At 35.6% G+C, this 3,109-nt stretch overlaps 1 protein-coding gene across 1 annotated transcript; it reads left to right on the plus strand.

Annotated features, from left to right (window-relative positions):
* The first annotated feature begins 219 nt into the window (after positions 1-219).
* LOC145006810 (protein GOS9-like) lies at positions 220-1,774 on the plus strand. The gene is made up of 3 exons (XM_078965855.1): positions 220-327; positions 1,229-1,441; positions 1,541-1,774. Exons 1-3 carry the CDS (start codon positions 220-222, stop codon positions 1,772-1,774), a joined length of 555 nt encoding a protein of 184 aa, XP_078821981.1.
* The last annotated feature ends 1,335 nt before the right edge of the window (positions 1,775-3,109 follow it).

Raw genomic sequence — 3,109 nt, forward strand, 5'->3', positions numbered from 1 at the left:
TGTAGATTTATATTCAAAAAAATTGTAACAAAAAAAAATGAAAATGGTCTTTTGCAGCGACATATAAGTATTAGCAGCAACAGGTTTTTAGCAGTGACGGGTTTTTAGCAGTGACAGATAAGTATTAGCGGCGACAAGAAAGGCATTAGCAACAAAACATTAGCGGCGACGTGTCGCCACTAATACTTTTAATGGCGACAAACCTACACTTTTGCGGCGATGGCTGTCGCCGCTAATACCTGTATTTCTTGTAGTGCGTGCGAGGGTGTCGCACAACCAGGAAGACAAAAGCCAACTGCATGGCTTCGACACGAAGAGCTAGTTTTGGTCAAAGGTTGGGCTGATATTTCTGAAGATTCGATTTAAGGAAACGCACAACCGGGAGAACATTTTTTGTTTCACATTTTAGAACAGTTTTGAGAGGAGCTAGAAAAAGACGGAGAGAAAGGGAAAAGGGACTTTTTCGGGTGCATCTGATTTCAGCAGGGATATTGACGAAATGCGGAAAATAACATCGTCGTTTGATCGATATAATCTTAATTTCTTCGAACATTTGATGTTCGACATAGAAAAAGAAGATACAAGGAAAAAGGAGCGGACGGAGAGACAAATTAATCGTGCATAGGAGTACCTTTTTTTTCAACAGCAAAAGTGTAATAAAAAGTCTGCCAAACGCCTAACAAGACATGGAAACAGAAGCAAAGATACAAAAGTTTTGACCCTTGTTTATCAAATATCAATGTGTTAGGTACTAATTATTGTTTTATGTCTGCTTGAGTGCTTGTAATTACTGCACGAGGAAATATAAGACGATCACACCTAGACTCCTTACACATGCATCATGTGAGTTTTCAATCAAATGCTTTATTTTGAAAATATTTTGTATCAATCGGATTTAATTTTATTTTTACAACAACCATCTCTAGCTTTTAGGAATTGGAAAACGTGGATCTCGTGAAATGTTTTAGACATGCCACCTCACCTCGTTCTAACTCCTACATTCAATTATACAACCCTAAGCTGGTGTCTATATATAGTCAAGCACTTAACGGACTAGACGTACAAACAACTTCAGTTCCACACAGACCAAAATGGTACATACTTTCACCATATTCTGAGAGTTTGTTATCCATATTTGAATAGGGAATGTGAGGTTTACATCGTTTCTTCATTGCTAAAGTTCTTTCATCTCTTTTAGTAATATATTTTATTCTCGATTCATATGCAGGCAGCCAATGCAGAATGCGTATGGGGCACAACTTGGGGAGGAAAGGGTGGATCCCGTACCTGGGAATTCATAATACCTGATGGTTCAACACTTTCCAAGATAGCTTTAAGCAGTGGAGACGCTTTAGATTTCATCAGCTTCACTTACAAGGATGGGTATGGCCATACCCATTCTTCTGAAAAATTCGGTGGTGATGGTGGCTCACCTCATATGGTAAGCTTCTAATTCATCTGTCATGTATACACGTATCGAAGTTAGGTTCTTATTTTTTTACAATATAGCAGTCTCATGATATTTATATTTGGGTTTCAGATCATCTTCGATGACAATGAGTATCTCATCGGGATTAGTGGGCGTGTCGGATCATTTGGTGACCACACCGTGATTACGTCAGTGACTTTCCGGACCAACATCAGAACTTATGGGGAATACGGCACAAACCCCGGGACTGATTTCTCATTTGGGGTCACACGCGGTAAGTTTTCGGGATTCTATGGAAAGTGTGGCAGTGTCGTCGACTCTTTGGGTGTCATTCTTCAGGCGTGACATGATATATATGACAGCATGCATGCATGTTGTGTTTGATGGAAACAAATGTTAGATGGTCGGTCGTACGTCATTTTGGTTTCTAAATGTGGTAATCCTATATATGTATTTTATATGTTTTAAGATCGTATCTAGTTTCTTCAGATGTGAAACTAGTAAAATAAGGTAGCATACCAAGTCAAGTTCAATAAGCATGTGCATGTGCATTTACGTTTCTCATGTACCCCTTAAGCTTTTAGATTCTAAATGGATTTTTCTTGCTTTCTTCTTTCCTAATACTTCCACCATAAATTTGTTTGGTTTTAGTTTCTAGCTAGTGTTGATTTTTTTTTTTTTTCACACAATAATTTTTTCTTAGAGACAGATACTTATCTTTTGGAGTATTTGATGAGGACTCCAATTTATCCTTTCATACATGTAACCATATATATAAGGAAAAATCAACATACAAGTGAGCTGTGTCGCTCAATGGAATCTATGGGTTTAATTAAGTCACTACAAAATTGACCTATTACGACAGCCAAATCCGTTGCTATCAATATATCTGGAATATGAACTTCGGGAGGAAATGAAATATATGAGCGGAAAATAAAAAAATACTAAACTTTACTTTTCTTAAATTATAGTAAAAGTAATTACAGTTGTTGAAAATAACATCTTTTAGTCCATATGATTCATTTGTTGCACTATTGATTCTTCATTCGTTTTTTGGCCGTCCTGATGGCCCCTAAACTTAATCTCCTTGAAGGGAGAACAATTAAGACCCTTTATGTGCTATCCACATGAGAGTATTTTGGTATTTTCATCTATCCCTCTGCGTTCATTAACATTTACCAATTAAGAATACCAAAAACACGATGACAATAAGAACACAAAGAACAATCATCTTCTTCCTTGCCTATATACTAATTTTTCGTATACATAAACCTTCAAATCCATATGTTTTGATCTTTGCAAATCATTGTTGAATCAGGCTTTGCATGTTGAATTGTTTAACGTTGAGCTAATATGATCATTCTATTTTAAGCTAAATCAACAAATTTTATATGTAATTAAATTGTAATATAAACATGAGATTATGTTGATTAATAAAAGTCGTAGGTTGACCATTCATAGCATTCGGATGAATGAGATTTCGACTTCCCATTCAGAATAGGTGATAATTGTGACTTTTAGTATATTTTTTTTTCTTTCAAAACAGTGAACTAACATCCTATCTAAGCTACTAATTTACTTAAAATATTATTTGATATGGAGGTTAGTTTATGGATGTTGTGATTTGTGTTTTTGAAATTAAGAAACTATATAAGGTGAGATTGCGAAGGTACATATATT

The sequence above is a fragment of the Lactuca saligna genome, chromosome 7 (genome assembly GCF_052625555.1).
Source record: "Lactuca saligna cultivar CGN05327 chromosome 7, ASM5262555v1, whole genome shotgun sequence".
NCBI classification, from domain to species: Eukaryota; Viridiplantae; Streptophyta; class Magnoliopsida; order Asterales; family Asteraceae; genus Lactuca; species Lactuca saligna.